Source organism: Leuciscus leuciscus, assembly GCF_965113295.1.
Source record: "Leuciscus leuciscus genome assembly, chromosome: 3".
Lineage (NCBI taxonomy): Eukaryota > Metazoa > Chordata > Actinopteri > Cypriniformes > Leuciscidae > Leuciscus > Leuciscus leuciscus.
In genome coordinates, this window is record NC_138727.1 from 48,536,337 (window position 1) to 48,559,845 (window position 23,509).

General features: G+C 37.2%; 2 protein-coding genes across 2 annotated transcripts; one reads left to right on the forward strand and one right to left on the reverse strand.

Moving 5' to 3' along the window:
- Positions 1 to 11,575, forward strand: ifngr1 (interferon gamma receptor 1). The gene is made up of 7 exons (XM_082165606.1): positions 1 to 226; positions 5,355 to 5,493; positions 5,683 to 5,852; positions 5,949 to 6,100; positions 6,914 to 7,076; positions 8,616 to 8,758; positions 10,321 to 11,575. Exons 1-7 carry the CDS (start codon positions 166 to 168, stop codon positions 10,594 to 10,596), a joined length of 1,104 nt encoding a protein of 367 aa, XP_082021732.1. The 5' UTR covers positions 1 to 165; the 3' UTR covers positions 10,597 to 11,575.
- On the reverse strand, positions 11,246 to 23,110 carry ltv1 (LTV1 ribosome biogenesis factor). Its single transcript, XM_082165596.1, has 11 exons — positions 22,841 to 23,110; positions 22,328 to 22,459; positions 22,037 to 22,225; positions 20,825 to 20,912; positions 20,276 to 20,402; positions 19,357 to 19,579; positions 18,537 to 18,664; positions 18,195 to 18,331; positions 16,718 to 16,770; positions 15,777 to 15,977; positions 11,246 to 12,439 (listed from the first exon to the last, which is right to left on the reverse strand). The coding sequence occupies exons 1-11, from the start codon at positions 22,841 to 22,843 to the stop codon at positions 12,326 to 12,328; spliced, it is 1,395 nt and encodes a 464-aa protein (XP_082021722.1). The 5' UTR covers positions 22,844 to 23,110; the 3' UTR covers positions 11,246 to 12,325.
- Positions 23,111 to 23,509: the final 399 nt, after the last annotated feature.

Sequence of the window (23,509 nt, forward strand, 5' to 3'; positions counted from 1 at the left end):
CGTTTCGTTGTTACCGCACGCTTCGTCAATGTCTCAAGTCGCAATGAAATTATTCTGATATGGGGTTTACAACACTTGAAGAACAATAATTTCGACAGGATTTACTTCTTTTTTTTTACTCGAAGATATAATATGTGAATATTGGATTAAAACTCGCAGGCAATAATGCGGATACGGATCTATATCAGTGTCATCTTGATATTAATCCAGAAATCCACCTCAGAGGGTAAGAGGATTTTATTTTATAAGTAGCCGTATTCATATAGCCTAATATTATTATGTATTAGCTTGAAGTGTTATTATTTATTACATTTTAATAATAAATATTGGAATGGCTACAATTATTATTTACTTTGTAAAATATTTATCCGTAAAATATTAGAAATCTTTATTTTACTTTAAATTAGTTCAAAGGTCAATGGGTTCGATTCCCAGACGATGCAAGAACTGATATACATTTATGGTAATGCAGTGTAGGTTGCTAAAAGTGAATTCCAAATGTATAATGTATATTCAGACATATTCTAATCACTAAACCCACTGTGAAAAAAAGTTGCTGCCTTTAACTTTAAGTACAATCAACTTGGATGTTTAAGTCATTTCAACGTAAACTGCATTAACTGACTTTTTTAAAAAATAGTTGAATATTGTATAACTTATAAAAAAAAAAGGAAAATTGCTTTACTTATTTTTATGATTTAAAGCAATGTAAAATCTTTTTACAGTGACATTATATGTTTTCTTCCAGTTGCCTTTAAATGGCATCATGCACATATTCAGGATTGAATATGAATCATTCATTGGAAAAACCCACATTGAATCTTATCATATCTGGATTTCTAAAGGTCTTTGCTCTTAGAGCTGTTTTTACAGTGTTGTTTAACATGATACGAATAAGAGCATGGTTTTATGTGGTCCAAAGGGCTATTTTTTTTTTTATTGTACTCACACTTGAGATTAATCCCAAACTCAAGAGTTTGAAAAACTCATCCGAGAGGGACGCAAACCTTTCTCTCTTTACTGTCAGTCCTGTCATTCAAATTTGAAACCTTTCACACATTCCTGTAATGCATGGTTAAAAATGAGACATCTGGCCTGAAGTACAGCCATGACAGACATACTGAACTAAATCCATAAAACAGGTAAAAGTTCAAGTAGCTGACTTGCAAATAAACCTGATTAGACTCAATAAATGAATCTGATTAGAAGTTGCAGATGTGATAAATGGCAGGTGTAAAAAGCCTCCATGTAGACTGAGTAAATGATTGTGCTACACAAATAGATCTGATTTCAGTCATAACTCAGTTTGAACCCAATTTCAACTCTATAAAAAAAAAAAAAAACCTTGGTCCCGGAAGTAAAACACATGTTTTGTAATGTTGTAATGTGAGATGTTTTGGGTGGGAGCTTGTAGAGTTCTCAGAAGTTCTGGCAGTTTTAAGGAAGTTGAAGTCTTTCTCATGAAAAGAGCATTAACACTGATTGACACCAGGGATCTTGTTCTATTCTGTGATTTCTCAGAAAATAATGTCAGCGAAGAGAGAAGTGGGCGGATGTGTGTGTGTTGGTGTTTTCGTCACATTTCCTTTTCAGTGATGGAAAGGCTAGTCGTGGTTATTGTTCAATTGTCAAAACTGGGAAAACATGTTTGAGAGCGTCATTACACCCAAAAAAAAAAAGCACCACAAAAATAGCACATGTGACAAGCGACTGACTGATGAGGCTGATCAGGGCTTTGTCCACACTCAGGCCACGTCTACTAGCCTGGAAATCCAGACCTAAATCTAAAAGATTAATGGCCTGGCGTCGACTAATGAAAATCGGCCAGCTCGAGGGGCGGCACCAAGCATGCATTTGAAAATCTCACTGCACGCAATTGGATAACACTACGACCAATCACAACAACAAACCCCATACGTTTAGCTATCAGCGGAGCTAACTGGTAGATTATACTCTTGCCGTATCTGGTCGGCAAAACAGCAAAAATTTCCTTCTTGCAAAGGAAGGATTCGAGCGCCGTCTTCTGTTCCTGTTTTAGATAAAAAGCCAAGTCTAAAGGCCAATTTATACTTCTGCGTCGAGTGTACGCCGTAGTGTACGTCGTAGGCTACGCACGTAGGCGACGCCGTCGTGAGCATTTATACTTCTGCGAATGTCTGTGTTGCTCTGCAGTTACACCGCCGAAACGCTAGTTGGCGCGGGTGGGTTTTAATGTTCCAGTTCCACTGTGTTTACATTCCTCACGGCTGTTTTGAGTTTGAGATTCTACGAGCAATGGCGACTGAAGGAGTCATACAGATGGCTGTATTTCCGCACTTCTTCAAGCAATCTCTCGGTCACTTGGTCTATTTCCATGGCTCTTCACTGATCTTCGGAATTTAAAAATGGCGGGCGGGCGCTGCAGAGTGCAGAAGATCATTCCGGAAATGCGTAGGAGGAAACGCGATGCTATCCAGCCGACCAATCACAGATCTTGCGGTTCGCGTCGCCGCGACGCGTAGTTACATTTTTGAGGAGGTGCGCGTCAGGGTACGGCGAAGGGTACGACGTATGGTACACGTCAATGCGTATGCTACGCCGTACCTTCTACGCGCACCCGACGCAGAAGTATAAATTGGCCTTAACTCGTTCATTGTAGCGGCCAAAGCCGTTTCAAACAACTGGTGTTCATCCATAGCCATCTTGCAATGTTTACTGATGACTTCGACATCACAGCGCTGTCGTCATCTGTTTAGCTCGCCTCTGGCCCGCCTATATCAGATAACCCGATGTGATTGGTGCAGCTCAGAGCGAGGGGCATATTTAATAAGCATATTTAACTTGTGCTCTCGCGAGAATTCTGGATTACCAGGGTACACGTCTACATTAATCCGGATAGATTTGAAAACGGTGTTTTCGTTTAAAAACGCTCTCCGTCCACACTTGCATTTTCAGGCATTTTCTAAAGTTTCTCAACAACACTAAAATGTCGGAAAACGCTAAACTCTCCTTACAGCGCATGTGTAAACCCTTATAAACGCTCACTGAGATGATATACAGACAGAACAAGATATAATCAAGTTCTCACGCAATTCTTCTGACAGGATCATTTTATTTAGCAAAATATCTCCTCATTCACTGATGTGTTCAGGTCGCTCTCACTCATCATTATATGTTTGGTCTAAATCGCGACTGTTCTCATGTTTTACCGCAGGACAGTAAATGCGAGTGAATTTCTGTCATCTTTACCGGACTGTGATATGAAGAGTGTGCAAAGTAACTTATTTTAACAACCGTGTGAAAGTGAACAGCACTTAACTCAACTCTTTTTCTCTCCATTTTGGCCCTCCGTCCAATTTTAGAAACATGTATCCGATAGACATTTTAAATGTTTGGGGTCGTTAAAATGTTTTTGAAAGAATCTCTTCTGCTCGCTTCTGCTGTGAAAACAGTAAAAATGTGAAATATTATTGCAATTTAAAATAACTGTTTTCTTTGTGAATATATTGTAAAATGTAATTTATTTCTGTGATGCAAAGCTGATTTTTCAGCATCTTTACTCCACTTCATTTTTCTGTGTTCTCATTACATCTGACATAAAAGACAAATTAAGAGTGAGGAGAAAAATATGAGGGCAAACCAAGTCAGGAGAATAAAACGGCTGCCCCGCAATTTTTTCAGTGCTAAATACTCATAAAAATGTCACATTACCACAATCAAATGACTTTATAGGTTTTTAAAACATATCTGAAGGCATTTGAGGTATATATATATGAAAGACTGGATATGATTTTAACATCACACACACACATGCAGACAGAAACTGGCCTGATTGACGGGAATAATAGTGTGCGTGTCACGCAGCAAGTGTGAGCGTGTGTGTGAGTGGGTGTTTAGCTTGTAGAGCCAGCGGGAAGAGGTATGACGGTTTATCATGAGACCCTGAAGACAGTGAACGCTGGGGAAGGTCAACTGGGGACGTGGAGCCTGTAAAGACTTGTTCAAACTATCCCAACAAACACCAACAATCATCCAGCACTAACTGCTGAAAGTCGTTGTTTGTTGGTGTGTCGGCTCAGTCTGAAACAATACAACAGAAACTACTGAAACTGTGGCTGTTTACATAAAAAATTAAAAAAGAAGGAAAATAAGCCTGTTTTAAGACTATTACGTTTTTTTTTTGTTCCAGCATTATTTTCATGAAAATTAAGTACATTTCCTATCAATTCAATTCACTTTACTTTTTTATTTTTTTTATTCAAAAATCAGCCTTCTTTGTACTGTAAAACAGTAATGAAAAGAATATTTTTATGGACAAAAAATAATTAGATAAAAAACTACCATTCAAAAGTTTGGGGTCCAGATTATAATTTTTTAGACAAATGAACAGTTTTATTCAGCAAGGACGCATTAAATTGATCAATTTTTCAATTTAATGTTAATCATTAATAATAATAAATGTTTCTTGGGCATCAAATCATCATATTATCATTTCTGAAGGATCATGTGACACTGAAGACTGGAGTAATGATGCTGAAAATTGTTCCATAATGTTACTGTTTTTACTGTATTATTTTTTTTTTTTTTTTTTTTTTTTTACTGTACCAACCCCAAACTTTTGAACGGTAGTGTATATTTATTCAGTAAAACAAATACTACCATTATTTATACTTAATAGACAATTGACCCTTCGCAGGGAGTTTGATTGACAGGCAATCTGACCAATCATAATCCGCCAAATCCGCCATTTTTGTCCGACAAAGCAGTCAGGAGAGTTAGTAGATTAACGATGGAGGATTTGAACTTGAAAAGCGGTGTGTACTGACGTCTTTCCACGGTTAAAACAACATTCCTTCTGATGTTCATTCATGTTTATTTGATGCTATAAATTAATTAGAAGGAAGAGATGATCGGTTCACAAGCAGCTTTAACTGAGTGATCTGTCACGACACATTAAAGAGACACAAATCGGTATTTATTGTTTAAATTTCGTAAAAAAAATGACCAAATTTGAAAGCTGATACTTTGTTTCAAATCAAAAGTAACCAGCTCTGTCCTGTCTGTCAACGTGTTGTCAGTGTCCTCTTCAGTCCGCAATGTATTTTTCACTGCGTGAGAACATGTTGTGTGGCGTGAGAGCGGCGTGGCTTGTCAGACATATCAACAGTAACTAAAGGGGGCGGGTCTTTGCGAACGGACAAAATTTTACACACAAAAAAAAATGAATCCTTATTTTTTCTGAAATTTTACCCTCATATGTGACAGTATTCATAGGATTTTGTCCCTACTCTGAATAGGCATAATAAGCATAATAAGAAATGTAACATGCATGAAAATCAGGTGGTCAGACTCTAATATGATTAACTCTCTTTTAGCCGTGAGTCGGCCGTCTCCTCCTGTCAACGTGTCCATACAGTGTGACAACTATGGAGTTGAAGTGCGATGGGAATATCCGGATCTCAGTAAGGACGTACGCTTCTTTGTGGAGGTGGAAGATCGCATTCCCGAAGAAAGGTAAACAATCTGAATTAAAAAACCCGCCAGACAGCAACAGCTTCATTCTTTCACAGCAACTAAGAGCCTTTTATAGTCTTTAAATGTTAATTTGAACTTGATTTAATGACTGCTGAAGTATTAGTCAACCCATAAGGCTGTTCAGTTGTAGTTTTGTCAGCTTACTGTTATTATTTATTTGTGTTCCAGGAAAAATTATACCACACCTAATCTAAGTTTAAACATATCCAGTATGCTGGTTCCATCACCAACCAAGGTCCACTTTGTCACTGTGACTGCCGTGCGGGGAGGACAGAAGTCAGATTCATGCAAATCAGATACTTTCAGCTTCAATGAAGACGCCACTGCCGACATCAAGTGTATGTTTAGCCTGTATTATTGGTTGAACTCTGAAATATAATCTGTCATATAACAAACACATGCAGTATGATCTAACAGTACTATTGTGCCTTCAGGTTATTTGGATTTTCCCGAGGTTGAACTTTCTCCCAAAGACGGCAAACTTCACATCCAGTTCATCAACCCTCTGGAACTGTACAGAAACACGCCGGCTCTGAGGAACCTCCATATTCAAGATGATCTGGAATACACTGTTAAAACGAAAGAGGTAACATTTAGGCATGCATGATATATCGGTATTGGTCGAAATATGTTCATTTTTAATGTTATCGTTATTGGCCCGATAAGAACATTTGGCTGATATATTAAAGCCGTTTATTTCCTTCCGCTGAGACACTTCAGATGCGCAGTATCAAAAATTACATTAAAATTTAGTTATCGGCTTTCAAATATAAAGAATTATCGGTTATCGGTATCGTCCAAAATTTTCATATCGGTGCATCCCTAGTAACACACTCAAAAAAAGAAAGCTATTTATGTGCACTACTATTTAAAAAGTAAATTTTTTGAATGTTTTAAGCAGTTTTCTATGTGAATATATTGTGAAATGTAATTTATTCCTGTGATCAAAGCTGAATTTTCAGCATCATTACTCCAGTCTTCAGTGTCACATGATCCTTCAGAAATCACTCTAATATGATGATTTGATGCTCAAGAAACATTTATTACTGTTATCAATGTTAAAAACAGTTGTGCTGCTAATTATTAATATTGATCAATTTTTCCAGTATCCTTTGAGAACAGAATATCTTTACTGTCACTTTGATCAATTTAATGCATCCATTCTGAATAAAAGTATTAATTTCCTTAAAAACCTTTTAACGATAGTGAGATACAGTTAATAAATTTAAATACAAATCTTTTGTGTGAATTGTTCTATTGTGTGAATTACTCTAATTTAAAACTTAGTTTGAACGCATCCAAACGCGTCTTCTGTCAATCCTGTGCGAGTGAATATATTCAACTATTCCTGTGAATATCTTTACAGTCTCAGTGAATTGTTTGTTTTATTTCCCCGCAGCGTGTCAATAATACAACCTGTGATGCGAAGGCTAAAACATGCGAGACGTCCATTGAGTTTTCCGAGCACAGAGGAGTTTACTGCGTCAATCTGACTGGAGAAATCGAATGGGGCAGAAAACTCAATCTAAGAAGAAGCTGTTCCACAGGAGACATAAGAATCTGTAAGTAAACCAAACAAACTTCCACTCATTTCAACAGCAGATAATAGAAGAAATGCAGCATCCATGTAAACAGTGCTTGAAATATAGACAGATACAAGAGTTTTTCATTTACATATATTTTATTATTTATCATATCTATGTTGACTACTATTATTTCAAAGTATTCAATAAATATTGTTTTCTGGATTTTAAGCGATTCTCATTTTTGTAAACCGATTTTGATCCTTAAATCCCAAGAATTGATTTTTAGTCTAAGCTGTTTTCAGGTGATACGTAAACAAAACATTATCACTTATCCAATAAATCACATTAAGCTTTGAGCTTTGTTACTTTTGATATTAAGCAGAGGCCCAGCTTTCAAATTTTGTCAATTTTTATTATGAAATTCAAACAATAAATGCCATTTTGGCGCTCTTTAATGTGGCGTGACAGATCGCTGTAGCTGCACGTGAACCGATCATCTCTTCTGCTTTACTACTAGTTATAGCACCAGAGAAACAAGAATGAACATCAGAAGGTATAGGCCTATGTTGAAAGATCCAGTACATGTTTCATGTCTCATGTAATTACTTCAATAAATCAATGTCAATAAATCAGCTTGTAAACAATGTCACGTAACGTCACATTTCAGAAAAGCTTGATAGACAGCTAGAAACATTAACTCTATCGAGGAGCATTTTGCTAAATATATGCACTATATTATATAACCTGTTCTTCGATATTTAATATCTTTGTATAAATCCATCACGAAAATACGTCACACAAAAATACATGTTTTTATCAACTGTTTAAACTGCTTAAATGTTTATATTTTTTTTTAAAAAGAGTTGTAGTAGTCTTGTGTGCAATTTAAATGTTTGTACGTTTTTTTCCTTATAAAAACATCTAGAATTTGTGACGTTTAATATTCTTTCATAATATGTTTTTACTAATTTTATTTGTCACTTTTCTTTCTTTTACATTTCTTAGCAAATACTTTTAAATAAGTTAAATAGGCTTCTTTATATACTTTTTCTTGTTGACTATTGAGCCATAGCTTGTTTATTGTCTGAAAGTTTGTCTGTTTTTGTAGCTTATGTTTGTTAAAATTTGCACACAAAAAAAAAAAAACATTTAAAAAAAGTATTTTTTTTCTTGAGAAAAATACACATGCACTGTACCTGATATATATCCAAATGAATCCATATCAAATCTAATAGAATTTAAATCGGAATTGAATCCAATTGCAAGCTTGTGAATCGAAATCGAATTTTGAAATTTGTCAATGCCCAGCCCTATTACAAAATATAGAAACTAGTCATAACTAACTAGACATTAGTAGATGCATCCATACTTTTGTTTTGACTTACAACAAATTAGATTTCCAATTAAAGCAGATTTTACCAAGGCAAATTATTTTTTACACATGAGACAAAACAGACACTGTACAAGCTCACGGGTACTAGGCATGAAACTGAAACCCAGCAATATTAATAGATAGACAAACCCAACAATAAATAGATGCATAGCTGAGGATGATGTTTTCGTTCTTCCACACAGATCCACCGTTCACCGTGTACCTGTATCCAGTGCTGGGAGTCGTCTTATCGTTGCTTTTCATAACCGGCATCATTATGCTGCTAGTGACGAAAATCAACTCGGAAAGTAAGAAGAAAGCTATCGATGCGTTTTCCAAGTTATCGGTAAGTTGCTGTTTGACCTGTTCTCAATATTTATGAGTAAATTGTTCAGTAAAACATTCTCACGTAATTGCTGGATTAAATTGAATGCACCAAATTGTGTAAGAATAGTTGCACAAACAATTTTCACAAATAATCCTTTAATTAGGATTAGGATAAGGATAATTATTCTTTATCTGTGTATTTACATCACTGGTGCACAATCCAGTTTATGCAAGACGTTAAAAGACATAAATATTGATGAAATGAATGTTCAGACTTTACAAATTTGGACGTGTCAGTTAAAAAATCAAGGCAGAAGTTTTAAAGCACAGTAAAGTGATAGTGGAGCGGTCAAAATAAAGTTATAATTCTGAATGTTGACTGTATAATTTGTACATTTGGTGTAAAATTGATAAAGAATGGATAGAAAGTTGACTACTATCAGTCTAATATTCCAGACGACTATAAACAAGCAACCGATCAACATCAGCGTTGTTGTTATTATTAACTTAAACTAAAACCATTAAAGTTTTTTTTTTTTTTTTTTTTATACTTTAAAAAATCTGAAATCAAATAAAGTATAAATGTTAGATGAAAAATTAAATGAGAAATGTTGAAATAAAGTTTTAAGTTGAGGTACTAAAATGACTGAAACTTAAATGAAAATAAATTAAATCTATATAGAAATATAAAAAGATACAAAAGAGAAAAAAGATACAAAAAATTGGTAATTTAAATAAAGTTTTGGTAAAATATAAACATTTTACGAAAAATGTAACTTAAAAAAACTTAAGAAAACTAGACATGTTACCTTGGCAACTAACTGAAATAAAATAAGCTGAAGTAATTAATTACTAAAACTAAAATAAAACATAAATTAAAACTAAATAGAAATACAAGAAAGCTAATAAAATATAAATAGGGCATAACAAAATGACTCAAATTAATTGAAAACTGAAAATATAAAAATAAACACTATTTCAAAATAGTATATAATAAAATATTATTATATATTAAAACTAGACATGTTGCCTTAGCAACTAACTGATATAAAAGTTCAAATCAAATATAGCAGATCATGCTAATCTGTTTGTGAAACTATAGCCAAACTACTAAAATTCTAATGAAAACTGAAAATATAAAAATAAAAGCTATTTCAAAGAATTACTAAATACTAGTATAGTATATAAATGATGCTAAACCCCCCCCCCCCCCCCCCCCCCACTAATCTCCATTCCAATATGGGCTGGCAAACCTGAGCTAGTAAACCACACGCATCTTTGATTTAAAGGGACGGTTCACCCAAAAAAAGAATTTTTTGTCATCATTTACTCGACCTCACGTGACTTTCTGTCAATAAAACATTTTTTTTTATGTTTTTATGTCCTTACGACAAAACTCAATGGGGTCCAATGTAGTTTGCTTCCCAGTGTTCTCCCAAACATCTTTTTTAGGTGAACTATCCCTTTAACTAGTCTGTTTTTAATCAGATTAGTCCTTATGTCTTTGGTGTGAACATGTTGCCCGACAGCATTCCCACATAGTGCACTGTGACTGTAACTGGTCTCCTTCTGGTTTGGTAGGTTTTCAAGCTAACACAAACACACCTGTGCGAACCACTGAGACTTCACCCGGACGCTGTGACCACTGATCTGCACATCGAACCCAAAGAGCAAACCACGTTAATAGAGATGTGGAGCGATGAGGAGCTGAACTCCGGTGACGAGTATGTGGGAAGCAAAGACTCGAACAGTGAAAGTCTGTACAGGAATAATGGCCTTGATGAAGCCGATCAGAGCGACTCGGGGGAAGGCTACGACTTCCCACACCGGCCACAAGCACACTGCCTGGAGATATAGTGAAAGGTTACGGACCCTAGAGACTCCCTAAGGTACTCTTTGTATTGCTTCCCGAGGTCTAGAAGTGAAGGAAAGTCCCACACAGACAGCAAAAGCACCTGTCTCCGGGAAGTTCTGGGAACATGACATAGGCTATGACTGTTCATACAAATACAAGCCCTCACATGACATTATGAAAAGGAATTTCCCGAGTTTTTCCGGTTTGTGGCAGAATGGAAAAACGTGTTTGGCTTTTGTCTTCATTACAATGACACTCCTTTTATTTGAATCGAACCCCCTTTGGCATTTGTTGCTACGTGCGGTCGTTTTATCTTCAGGTCGGCCAGAATCATTTCCTTTGGTCTTTGAACAAAGACTTTCAACATCATGTACAAGTTCTGCTCAGGTCATGTGACTCGTGTCATTCTCACACGTCTCGTCAGAACGACCGCCATGGCTGAATAACTGTTGTTTTTTGTTTGTTTCTATGGCAACACTCACTCACAGCACAAAACGGATCCTTCATTAAGCAGTTCTGTTGAGGCTGACAGAAAAATAATACAACATTAATTCACCTCATTATTTATTCTTTTTAAAAATATTAGAAATACACCAGGTATCATGAGCTGTAATAAAATGGCACATCAAATGTACACACACCGTTCAAATGTTTGTGGTCAGTTTGTTTTTATTCAGCAAGGACACATTTAATCCTGAAAAAAATAAATGCATCATATTTTCCACGCAAATATGAAGCAGCACAACTGTTTTCGTCATTGATAATGTTTCTTGAGCATCAAATCATCATATTAGAGTGATTTCTGAAGGATCATGTGACACTGAAGACTGGAGTAATGATGCTGAAAATTCATGCTTTGATCACTGGAATAAATTACATTTTAACATTCCTGTAGAAAACAGTTATTTTAAATTGTAATAATATTTCACAATTTTACTGTATTTTTTATCAAATAAATGCAGCCATGGTGAGCAGGAGAGACGACAAACTTTTGGTTGGTTGTGTATGTATAAGTTAACTTCTGTTTTTGCATGCTAGAGCTCCTATAAAATACTTCCAGCTTGCAAATTACAATTTCCAACAAAAATGTGAACACACAACCGGGTCATAGATCATAATCACTGATCATAATTACTGTAATTCTGACATGATGGGAACTTTAGAGCAGACCGTCATGTAGCAGATCTTCAAGCGCACATCCAGATGAAAACAGGAACGTTTATTTCAGGTCAAAGTTGTTTATTTTTCAATGTTGTGAATGACATTTATGCACATACTGTATCATGAGCTTTTTTGCTATAATGAATTGAGAAGCCATCGTGTCCAGCTTACAGGCATCTGATAGTTTGCATTGAGGTCAACATTGTGCCACTGGTGAAAAAGCGATGGAGTGTTTTTATTAAAAGTGGGATTGGGATTTTTGTTTTTAAAAATGGTTGGACTTTCTTTCTTTTTTTAATGTGATGAATAGGTTTAATTCAATTTTTGTACATACATATTTACCTTTAAACAGTCACGCCTGATAAATAACAGTTCTATACATTCCATTCATTGTGATGTATCCATGGCAACACCATTCATAAGTATCATTTAGAACTGCTTATACACTGCATGAGTAAAATAAAACATGGAAGTCCTGGTAAGGTAAATGATGTTATCATGTACTGCAACAGACAAGTCTTCAGTAAGGTCCTATAGTCTCTGCTGGTGTCGGGAACAGTCTCTGCCGTCCTACGAGAGCTTCATGCCCTGAACGTTTGCTCTTAAATTAACCATCTGTTTCTCCTGCATCTGTTTCTCATGCATGAACGCCAGTTTGTTTGCCTTCTTCTCTGTCCTCCTCTCCTGAAACGATGAAGGAAAAACTGTGAATGTTTGGTGCTTTTTAGCTATATATGCTGCTAAGTGGTTAAATACAAGCCCATTTCCTCCTCCAATGTAGTTCTGACAGATTATTCCCACCCGTTTCATTGTAAAACAAGAAAAATAAATCCCAAGTCTCCTTAAGCTAATAATGCTTGACAGGCGATTACACAAGGTGGATAATCACTGTTAAATACAACATAAACTGCAACAGATTCATATTTTAAAGTCCCCCTGTGGTGAAAATAAAGCTTTTAAATGTTGTTTATATGTCTATGTGCTTTAAGACAAACCATGTGTAAATTCACAAGTTGACACCATTGCTGAGTATTTTCTCCTTAAAACTGCAGTGAACTAGCCTGATGTCGTCATACTCCGATTCTAGTCAGAATGTGAGTATGATACTGCTCCATTAGGCTGTGATAATGGGGCGCGTTTCAACCGAACCAGGAAAGAAAATGCCTCTGCACTCAATCGGATAGACCTACAACCAATCAGAGCAACGGAGTAAGTGGCGTATGTTCTTCATTCATCTTTCCGATCGACAAATGCCTTGATCGCGGTTCTCTGTTCCTCTTTTAAAATTGATGCGCTGTCGATATCTTCTATAACAGACGCGATGGCGGAATCTACACATGATGTTTTATAAACAAAGTTTGGGAGGAGCACGTTCAAATAATCAATCCAATCAACTTGTCATCAAACAATTACCATGTCTACCCTATCAGCATGAGAGGAAGCATATTTATTCACTCTGTCAACTCACCTAACATTCCTTGACAGTTTTCAGCATCCCTCTACTCACTCTTGGCTTATTCTTCCACAGCCAGGAATACGGGGGGAGTACTTTGGGTTCGGGCCGAATACTGAGCCATGAGCCTCTCCTCAGACAGCACGCCAAATATGCATTTATTCTATCTGACTTGTTTGTAAGAGTGAACTCATGAAATCTCAATTCTCTAGCGGCAGTCATCTTTGTTGTAAACGAATTCAACCTAAGCGCTCTTTGGTGACGTGGATGATTACGTTACTGTTGATCATCTGTCCATCATCGTATAAAGCCCGCACTGACAATTTAATTGGTCCGAACAGCTCTGGTTCGAGCATAATAGCTCCACAACGGATCAAGTCCAGACCGAACTTCTCGACCTAAAAATGTTGTGGGCGTGGCTAAGTTCAGCTGGCTAGCAGTGAACCAAAGACAGTCTCAAAAACACGGTTTCTGACGTCACAAAATACCTTGTAACCAATCAGATCAACGTGTGATCGTCAACGAGTGGATCTCTGAGCTGGAGTGAGTGAGTGGAGGCGGGGCTAATTTGCATATTCATAGAACCGCGTATACTAAATGAGGCAAGGGTGTAGAGCAGAGATGGGTAGTAGAAATACTTCGTTACTGTACTTAAGTAGATTTTTCACTTTACTATTTATTTTTGTTCCGACTTTTTACTTTTACTCCTTACATTTTTAACACGAATATCGGTTCTTTCTACTCCTTACATTTTACAAAATTGGCTCGTTACTTTAGTTTCAAATAATTTCAGTGGAGTTACCGTTATTATTTTTCACGTCATCAACCCTTCGCAGGGAGTTTGATTGACAGGCGATCTGACCAAACATAATCCGCCGAATCCGCCATTTTGTCCAACAAAGCAGTCAGGAGAGTTAGTAGATTAACATTGGAGGATTTAAACTTGAAAAACGAAGTGTACCGACGTCTTTCCGCGGTTAAAACAACATTCCTTCTGATGTTCATTCATGTTTATTTGATACTATAAATTAACTAGAAGGAAGAGATGATCGGTTCACGAGCAGCTTTAACTGAGCGATCTGTCACGACACATTAAAGAGACAAAATGGTATTTATTGTTAAATTTCTTGAAAAAATGACTTAATTTGAAAGGTGAGACTGTGTTTCATATAAAAAATAACCTGGTCTGTCCTGTCTGTCAGTGTGTTGTCAGTGTCCTCTCTGCTCCGCGATGTATTTTTCACTGCGTGAGAACATGGTGTGGCGTGAGAGCGGCGTCGCTTGTCGGACATAGCAACGGTAACTAAAGGGGGCGGGTCTTTGCGAACAGTCGATTGGATGGGAATATACGTTGCACTTGATGCACCACAAGACGACTCGACAGATTCTGCGGCATTCATTCGCGGCAAATCATTACATATATGTAGATTCCTTTAAATGTTAAGGGGAAGGTTAAAAAAGAGAAACTGGACCTGTGAATTCTCACAGATTCACAATTGAATTCATATCTTGCTACTCAGTCAGAATCGTATTAACCTGGAATCCCTGTCTGTCACAATAATCATATAGGCTATGTGATGTTTTAGGCCTATTGGCAGACATCCATTTAAAATGTAGGCAATGGCATATAAAGAACCTTTTTTCCAAATCCACTTAAGTTTCTCAGCTTACACTCTAGTAACATTTGTGTGGTCCAAGTAGCTTTGCATAAAAAAATGGTTGTCAATTGCAAGGCTACTTTTACTTTTATACTTTAAGTAAATTTCCAAGCCTGTACTTTGTTACTTTTACTTGAGTAAAGAAGTTAAATCAGTACTTCTACTTTTACCAGAGTATTTTTTAACAAGTATCTGTATTTCTACTTGGGTACGGGAAGTGAGTTCTTTTGCCATCTCTGGTGTCGAGTTACATTCAAGCTATTTTTAGGCATGAAGAAATATTTGTGCCGGAGGGATTTAGCATATCATTAACAGCGAACTAGCAAGGGAGTCTGGAGAGAAACCAGATTTTCCCGGTATATTGTTTTGTTGATATGAAAAATCAGGTAGATTTAGCAATATAGCAGGTGTATGATGTATATTACAATGTTATGATGAACTATATGCCTTTCTCTACTGACGTTCTGAGTTGTTCAAAGCGTTTCCTAAGATTGTTAGAAGGCAGACTGAGATGGCGAACGGGAACATGGTTTGTGTAACATTAGCAACACATTATCAGCTGTTTGATAACATAGTCAAGCAAAAGGCTAATCATATTAATTACTGTTCTGTGTCCGATGTTTTAAAGAGCGACACCATTGTGCAGCGTTCACCTCAGTAAGTTGGCCGAGTGAATGAATGAGCTGGTGTGAGTGAATGGAGGCGGGACTAATTTGCATATTCATGAAACCGCGTATACTAAATGAGGCAAGGGTGTAGAGTTACATTCAAGCTATTTTAAGGCATAAAGACTTGTTTTAGTATGTCATTTTGGTGATCAGAGATGAGTTTTAAGGGATAAAACTGAATCCAGGGGGACTTTAAAAGAATGACGCCTCAGATTCGACTAACGAGACGCTGCCGTACACACCTTCCTCTCGCTCTTGATGGCCTGTTTCCTGGCTCTCTTCTCCTCTATGCTCTCGTCCCGCGAGCGGGGCTGCGTTGAGGCTCTGGGAAGGTCCGTGTCGTTTATCCTCTCCATCCTCTCCACCTGTTTGGCCGTCGGGCCTCGTTTCGCCAGAACGTCCAGAGGAATCCCCGTCTTATCAGACACTTGGATCGGCTTGGGCTGCAAACACATATTAACAATTAATGCATTTGGCAAATGCTTTTATCCAAACCAACATGCATTTTGTAAAAAAAATACATGGTCTCAGTTCATGCATTCCCTTGGAATCAAACCCATAACCTTGGCGTTGCAAGCGGCATGCACTGGTCTACTGTTTGCATTGCGTGTCACGTCTTTCAGTGTTTATCAGCTAATGCGTTTTTAAATCTCTATAAATCCTTTTGTAACCCTGTCCATCCCTGTGAACAAACATATTTTGTCCTAATGACCTCTGAAATGTGTTTTGGCTACGATACATTGCATGCAAACTATTGTAAAGAGAGAATAAACAGCATAGGTTTGCGTGTGACCCATAATAATAGCATTATTATTCGCATATACTATGAATGAGCTAGATGAATTAATGCATTAAAAATGCATTAACTACATGAATTCATATGGCGGGGTAATATTTGTTAAGATTTATATCAATAGATTAATAAAAGATCAAATCACAGATCAAACTTCACAATCTCAGTACAAATATAGTGTTTGCTTCCGTGTCTTTGCTGTAGGTGAAGACATTGACATGTAACTCCAACCACATCTTTAATTTGGTTCGCATGCAAAATGTGTGTGGATTTGAATTGGAAATTTAATTTCCACTGAATTTCACCCTAGCCTTCTTTATCTGTGTAAAGAAATAACAGTTTCTGAAGTATCCTTGGCCCGAATGAGACACGTGAGGCAGGTTTCTTCACCTTTGGAGGGTCCTGGATGAGTTTGGGCCGGTTGTAGAGGTTGGAGTAAGTGCCTGAGAGAGAAAGATGAGCATGATCAATCACCTGATCTACAGCTTCATTCAAACTCCAGCATCTCTCGGTATTCAGGCTCTGAACTATGAGGACACGATATCTTAATATGGCAGATGAATAGAATCAGAATTGGATGATCATGAAAATAAAGTGACATTAGCCCCCAGTTTTACAGACGAGGATTAAGACTAAAGTTCCAGACTAAAATACATGTTTGAGCCGTTTCAACTGAAAGCAACTTGCATCTTAAAATATATCAGTGCCATTATTTTGTCTCAAGATGCACATCAGTAATGTTGTTTTCCAAAAGCATGTTTATAAAAGCTACTTAAATATCCTAATTGAACTAAGGCCTTATCCTGGTTTAATCTCAGCCCTGTCTGTGAAACCAAGCCTATATTGATCAAAAATGGCAGTAAAGACATTTAGAATGTTACAAAAGAATTCTATTTCAAATAAATACTGTTCTTTTGAACTTTCAATAAAGAATCATGAAAAATAAAATGTATCACTGTTTACACACAAATATTAAAATCCCCCTGTGGTGAAAATGAAGTTTTTAATATTGTTTATGTGTCTATGTGGTGTTTTTAATATGCTTTAAGACAAACTATGTGTAAATTCATAAGTCGACACCATTGCTGAGTATTTTCTCCTTAAAACTGCAGTGAACCAAAGACAGTCTCAAAAGCACGGTTTGAAATCGCTGGTGTTTCTGACGTCACAAACTACCTTGTAACCAATCAGATCAACGTGTGATCGTCAACGAGCGGATCTCTGAGCTGGAGTGAGTGAGTGGAGGCGGGGCTCATTTGCATATTCATAGACCTGCATATACTAAATGAGGCAAGGGTGTAGAGTTACATTCAAGCTTTGAAGCTTTTACGGCATGGAGAATTATTTTTAAGGAAAAGACTTTAAACATGTACTTTTGGTGATCAAAGATGAGTTTTAAGGGATCCAATTTTTGACTACAGGGGGACTTTAAGCTGCACAACTGTTTTCAAAATTGATAATCAGAAATGTTTCTTGAGCATCAAATCATATTAGAATGATTTCTGAAGGATCATGTGACCTGAAGACTGTAAAGAGTAATGATGCTGAAAATTCAGCTTTGATCACAGGAATAAATTACAGTATGACATTTATGAAAAAATTATTTTAAATTGTAATAATATTTCAAATTTGTACTGTTTTTACTGTATTTTTGATCAAATTAATGCAGCCTTAAAACATAAACGACTTCTTTTAAAATCTTTTTTTATTTATTTATTTTTATCTTAACGACCCCAAATTTTTTAATTGTATGTAACTGTTGAATTTGTATATATACATTATGTATTACAATATGCGATGTATGGCCATTAAATATATCTAAAAGGCATCAGAAAGTGTAGTGCACTAATAAAGCGTATGGACTCACTGATGATGGTCTCACAGTCCCAGCGCTCTGCAGACGGCTCTACGACCATCTTATCAATCGCTGCCTCTTCATCATCTTCATCTTCCTCTCTCACAGAGGGCATCTCTGCAGGACCCAGCTGATCTAGTTTCTGACATCTACACACACACATTAAATGATGAGAGGAGTGATCTCACACACACACACACATGCTGTGACAGTCACTCACACAGATGCTGTGACAGTCTCACACACAGATGCTGTGACAGTCTCACACACACACACACACATGCTGTGACAGTCACACACACACACACACACACACACACACACACACACACAGTGACAGTCCCACACACTCACTCTTTCTCCTTCTGCATGAAGTAGTCTTTGATGATCTCCTCCAGTCGGTTGCTGTCCGGTTCAATGTATCCCTCCAGCTCCGCGTTATCCAGCGCTCCGATCTCGTCATCGTCAAACTGCTCGAAAAACTATTCAACAACACAACAAACACTTAATCACTGTTTTTAGATCATCGCAATCATGCTTTATAATACAAGTGTACATTAAAAATAAATCCGGTTTATGGTTTAAGTCATTCAGTGTTTTGGTTTGTACGATTGAGAAAGAAATCTGTGTATCATGTTTTTGAAAGCCTCACCAAGGCTGCAACTATTTGATCAAAAATACAGTAAAAACAGTAATATTGTGAAATATTATTACAATTTCAGGTAACTGTTTTCTATGTGAATATATTGCAAAATGTAATTTATTCCTGTGATCAAAGCTGAATTTTCAGCATCTTCAGTGTCACATGATCCTTCAGAAATTCCTATTACATTAATAAATCAAGTTTATGGTTTCAGTTTTTGCTTGTACAACTGAAAAAGGAATATATTTTTTGCTTGTTACATGTTGACATGAATTTTAATCAAGCTCAGCACAAATAAACACTTTAGTATCACTTTTACATGGTTTAGTGCAATATACAAACTAAGAGATAAAAAATACTACATTTAATAGAAAAGAAAAACCATACTATCACATTGGTTGGTGACGTTTTTTTGCTTATTTTTTATTTATTTTTTGCTGTGTTGTAAGGAGTACTATGACAGAGATATGCGCTGAATGTGAACAGGCCCTCATGTTCCTCACTATCTGTGTGGAAGATCTTCATACTGACCTTCTCGAAGCGGTCGTCCAGCAGCGTGAGCTGATCGTTCCTCCTCATGACGGAGGATGTGAGCGAGTACTCTGTAAAACGACTCTTCGTCTCGCAGTCGGCAAACATGAACTCTCTCCGGGCGCCTTCCTCATCCGACAGACCAGCTGAGTTATAATCTTCCTCATCATCTTCCTCATCCGTGTCCTCCCACTCATCATCATCATCATCACCATCAGCACCACTGAGGTCAAAAATAAAGGAAATTGGTGATGCCATCTGATGTAGGCGTGGTTATGCAGATTCAAGCATTCAACTCATTGACTGACTCAAATTCATTTACAAAGTACCAGCACAAATCCAAACATACTCAACATTTTAAAGGGTTAGTTCACCCAAAAAGGAAAATTCGGCCATTAATTACTCATCCTCAATTTTTTTTCCAGACCTGTAAGACTTTCGTTCACCTTCAGAAATCAAATGGAGATCTTTTTGATGAAATCTGAGAGCTTTCTGTCCCTCCATTGACAGGCTACGCAACTACCACTTTAACGCTTCAGAAAGTGAATAAAGAGTTTGTGATTTTTATATTTATATGTAAATAAAAGCCTAAATTCAATCTGTTCTTCATATAAAGTGATCGTGTCTCTTCAGAAAATTTGGACTAAACCGCTCAATTCATATGGATTAGTTTTAAGATCGCTTCATGAACTTTCTAAAGCGTCAAAGTGGTAGTTGCGTAGCTGTCAATGGAGGGACACAAATCTCTCAGATTTCATCAAAAAGATCTTCATTTGTGTTCTGAAGATGAACGGAAGTCTTATGGGTTTGGAACGACATGAGGGTGAGTAAATTATGACATTTAACATATTCAGTCCAGTTAACAACGATCTGGCTCATTTATTCCCGTTACACATTTTCTGTCATTTGTCAGTTTTACCCCGTGTCGCCCGTGAAGTCATTGGCCTTGATGATGAAGTCATCTTCCAGCATGTTCTCGGGGTCGTCAAAATCAAAGTCCTCATCCAGCGCAGCAACAATGTCAGGATCCAAATCCAGCCGCGGCCCTGTAAAACATGATGCAAAACTACAGATTAGCATAGTCTCATTTGGATTTGCCAGTTTCTTCAACAACATTCACTTCTGCAAAAAATAATCACACTAAAACTACAGTTCGTAGTCACATGATCCTTCAGAAATCATTTTAATATGATGATTTGATGCTCAAGAAACATTATGATTATTATTAATGTTGAAAGCAGTTGTGCTGCTTCATATTTGAATGGAAGATACTTTTATTCAGGATTTTTTGATGTATAGAAAGTTCAAAAGACCAGCATATATATGAAATAGAATCTTTAGTAACATCATAAATGTCTTTGCTGTCACTTTTGATCAATTTAATGAGGTATGATTTTAAATAAAGTAAATGAGAAGTGTTTTCTGCAGCCACATGAGCAGGACTGATACTGATCTCTGTCCGCCTCACCTGAAACAGGAGCTGCTTTGTTTAACAAACCCACTTCCTCTTCGAACTCTGACGCGAACACAGACGAGGGCAGGTTGATGGAAACCACCTGCACAACATAAAATCAACAAAAAACTTCAGCAGATCATCAAACACACGAGCGTAATGATGCTTATCATCCGCAAGAGACACAACTGAAGCGCAACACTGTTTGTTGTCAAACACTACTAAACACTTCAGTGAACATTTAACATTTAAAACCTTGTTCTTCAAGGAAAATGAACCCTAATCAAGGGGTTAGCGCCATATTTCATATTTGACAGGAATGAAAGTCTACAGGTACGTGTTTTGTCCTTATAGGCCCTGTTTACTCCTGGTATTAAGATGCGTTTTGGTCGATCGGATCACAAGTAGACGAGGGAGACACATTCCCGTTCACACCTGGTGTTTTAATCCGTCTCTTTTGTCCACTTTCAGCCACTTCTGTCCTGATTTCTTCAAGGGGAGGGTCTATGGGCGGGTACATTTATGTTTTTTCAGATCTTTCGATCTAATGGACGAAATAAGCTCACGCTATTAACATATGAACACGACCGGAGAGACGGAAAAACACACGGAGATCATCAGCTTTAGTTTCTGCTCTGACAGACGCAAGATCAGCCGAACGCTGCGAGTATGTGTTAGAAATCAGGAATGATGAGAGAACATTGTGCTTAATACGTTTTTCATCTTCAGACCAAACTCGAGTCTCCAGCTGACAGTTTAAACCCCGTCTGGCTAGAGCTCTTCCCATAATCTTCACACATTAGATCAGTAGACGGAGAGAAGACTGTCTTTTGTGGCTGTTTGAACATAATCGACCACATGAGCTTTTACACTACTAAAGCAATCCGGTCGAATGTGTTTTCAACTTCCTCTGGAAGTGGCGGAAAGTGGACAAGCTCAAAACTCTTTAGTCCCCATTTACACCTTTAGCAGTATGTGTCCACTTGTGATCCGATCCACTTGTGATCCGATCGACCAAAACGCATCTTAATACCAGCTGTAAACATGGCCTTATATCATCTCTTTGTGACTAGTAATAACAAGTAATGAACCCTGATTCATATCCTTCCGCAATATGTACACAGAAGGTGCGATACACTTTACATTAGTGATTTAATCAGTGTGAGAACATTATCAGATGTGTAAATCTGGCAGCTGCAGGGAGGAACTGTTGCCATTCAGCCTTACACGGACGTCCTCTTCCTCCATGTCCTCTTCATCCTCAGCAGGCTTCGGGCGAGCGTCTCTGTGGACGCGAGGGGTGGAGACGAGCTCCACGGGCTGGGGCGCCTCCCTCAGGTGCTGCAGGTAATTGTAGTCGTCATCGAAAAACACTCCAAACTTGCGCTGTTCCTCCCTCCTCTTCTCCACCTCCACCTGCAGGAACAGACGGCGACTTCAGTGACACGCTCCAGAGGCCGATGTATGGATGATGTGACTGTTTAACGGCACAAAACCAGTTTAATCAGTTTGTTTTACCTTGGCAGCAGGCAGAAGGACATGTTGAGGTGCCTTCTCGTCTGCTGCCAGCGGGTCTTTCTGACTTCTGTGCACCAGGTGGAAGGACACAGCATTCTTCTTATTGATGAAGGCTTTCTTCTTTCTGTGAGGCTGGAGACACACAGATCACAACTCAAATACAGCCAACACACAGATCTGCCATATTCGGTGACTGCAGGATCATTTTAGTTACTTTAGGATGAATGTTAGTGAATCTTTAGGGTGTTTGGACCAACTGTTTTAAAATAAACACATTCATTATTATTATTATGATAACAAAGCTTGATAACGCAACACAAAAAGATTTGTGATCAGAACTAACCTGAACCCATCAACAAGTCTTTTTTTAGAGCATAGTCACTGTACTTGGTGTTTAAATTACACCGTTATAAACAATTAAAAGTGAAACGGGATTTAACGTTACAAGTAACTTATACACATGGATTTACTAGCATGACAGCTAAAAATGTGAATACGAATAACATTACTCACCATTCTTGCAAGTTAATGTATTATCTGGTCGTTAGTATTTTTTAGATCTAAATAGCATTAATGTTGTCAAAAGTAAACAACGTGAAATCAAATCTTAGAGATTCTTGTATCAGCTCAAAACACATGGACAACAGCGGCCATTTCTGAGACGCGACCATCTCGACGGAGTGAAGGGGAGCAGCACAGTCTATGCGATAATTTTGCCTTAAAGAACAACAAGTTAATATTCATATATAAGGCTATTTTTTTATATATAAAGATTGGAATCAAATACTGAAGTGAGCGGATAAATGGCAGGAAATACAGACGCAACCATTGTAGTTCCAGAAACACCCCTGATTCACTTTTGGTTTAGTCTAGGGGGACGTCACGTGATGGTGATGATGATGATGATGACGCTCGACGCTGCCCTGTGCAAACTTTGCATTTCGTTGAAAATAAATGGCAAACTTGTATGTTTAACATACATTACATCGGCTTTTTTGTATTTTTATTTAGTAATTTACCAAATAGTTTTCTTATTATATGAATGAATATGCCCATTGTTGCTTTGTAAAATATATATTATATATATATATTGAACTTCTATGAACTTTGAATACTTAACGTTTTTTACTTCTACAATAATATGTGACGTTTCGCCTTTAAAAAGATATCAAACTTAAGTCT